At 46.9% G+C, this 1,842-nt stretch overlaps 1 protein-coding gene across 1 annotated transcript in view; it reads left to right on the top strand.

The window, feature by feature from the left end:
• Positions 1-275: 275 nt before the first annotated feature.
• Positions 276-1,842, top strand: part of T265_10511 (hypothetical protein) — a gene marked incomplete at both ends in the record, with an annotated part of 7,367 nt that continues 5,800 nt past the window's right edge. The window contains one exon of the mRNA XM_009176899.1: positions 276-454. Coding sequence (XP_009175163.1) covers positions 276-454 — 179 coding nt within the window. The remainder of the gene's footprint in view (positions 455-1,842) is intronic.

Raw genomic sequence — 1,842 nt, 5'->3', positions numbered from 1 at the left:
ATCACATCACCTGATGAGCTAGAGCGCTTGTAGATGAGTGCAATAAACGACGAATCCCCTGTTTTATTCGATACCACACACATTCCTATTCCTGTGGACTGCTAAACGATGTCTGTAAAACGAATCCAAGTTGAGAATGGCTGCAAAATAGCACTCCTCATCCCGTCCACGGCATCTCGATTGCTCCTGTCTATGCTTGGGCAACCTGACAGTATCCAGCCCTCGTTGTTTTATTCGATACCACACACATTCCTATTCCTGTGGACTGCTAAACGATGTCTGTAAAACGAATCCAAGTTGAGAATGGCTGCAAAATAGCACTCCTCATCCCGTCCACGGCATCTCGATTGCTCCTGTCTACGCTTGGGCAACCTGACAGTATCACAGCCCTCGTGTCTCCTCCGGATGGCAGAGCAGCTGCTCACCGAAACTGTTGCAGCCGGACGATCGTTATGTATGTCTTCTCCGCCTCCAAAATTGCCATTCGTCTTGTAACAACATATACCTAGGCAATGATAGTTCACTGTCATTTAGAGGGTGAGTGAGCCAGGTTTGGGCGAGACCAATAAAATCGGAAATTACAGATTCAACTATTTTGACATACTGCCAGGAGTCTAGACACGATCAGTCTAGATACCCGAGTTGGGCTTAGACCACGGACCTTGAGGTCAGTAATCTCGTGCTTTAATCGCTTAACCATTTGGAACAAGGCAAACCTTCGAGCCACAGATAGCAGATGAGGTACAGACCGGGACGAGGTCTTTCTGCCAGCAACATATAAAACTCAAAGTTCACATTGCAACATTTTACAAGAGCCCAATGATCGCGGAACTGACGTCGCGGGATTCCCGAAATGGCAACTTTTCTTGGCTATCTTGTGCAGAGACAACACCGTCTGGTGAGGTGGCGGGAATAGCGACACCAACTTAGTCTGTTGTATGCATGGGTCGTCCCTTGGTGGTCTATTAGGCTGTACACAATATGAAAGCACTGCTTCTAGCTTGTCGGGGCGCTAAAGTTATGCTAAGTTTGTTTACAGTTGTTCCACTCCTTGTGAGAGGGAAACCTACAAATATCGTCTTCCGTCATAGCGTCATTGACAAAACGATAAAATATTTCGTGGGTCGTTAAACTACTCTTTTTCTTTACAAATTATTGCCTAGTATATGAAGGCAGTCAAGCTGTGGTGTGCGTGCAGGGTAAAGTGTGACGCCTATAAGCCCGACGGTGGGATTTCAGTGGCACTTAGCGTCGGGCGAATCCAATAGGTTATTTTGCGGAAAGTTTTATGGGTCCACTGATTGCGCATAGCTACGCCGGTGGCCTTGACGGAGCAACGTTTGAGGTCTTGTTGTTGTTTATTCCGACGCGTTAATGAGTGTTTAGCAAATGTTTAGATAATTTGAAAAGTGTCAGCCGAATGTGTTCATGGACAGCGGTGTTCGATACATTTACATTTCACAGAATGCCTAAGGTCGCTCAACGAGCGATCAGCAGGCTAGAGGGGAACTCGCCTATGAAGCAGCAGGAACTTCAGGTTTGTTTACCAAATCACCCAAACTAGCGGGCTCCAAATGGGTCTCCCCATCCAACACAAAAAAGTAATGGGGCTTCTCAGAGCCGCGTTCGAACAGTGTGGTATTACTATAATTTTGAATTTAGTGCTCAGAATCTGGTTACGGATTTTAGATCACAAGAAAACCGACCGTCCCCGATTTTGTTACAGGCAGACAATTGGAACTGCGCACCAAGGTCAGCCAGCTAGGTTAGGTCACCGAATCACGGATTCGCAGATCCGCCAATTGATACACAGGATCGAGGCTTTTGCCCAAGTTTCCCGGG

Source organism: Opisthorchis viverrini, assembly GCF_000715545.1.
Source record: "Opisthorchis viverrini unplaced genomic scaffold opera_v5_376, whole genome shotgun sequence".
NCBI classification, from domain to species: Eukaryota; Metazoa; Platyhelminthes; class Trematoda; order Opisthorchiida; family Opisthorchiidae; genus Opisthorchis; species Opisthorchis viverrini.
The sequence above is the reverse complement of the archived record's forward strand: the minus strand, read 5'-3'. Positions and strand labels throughout refer to the sequence as shown.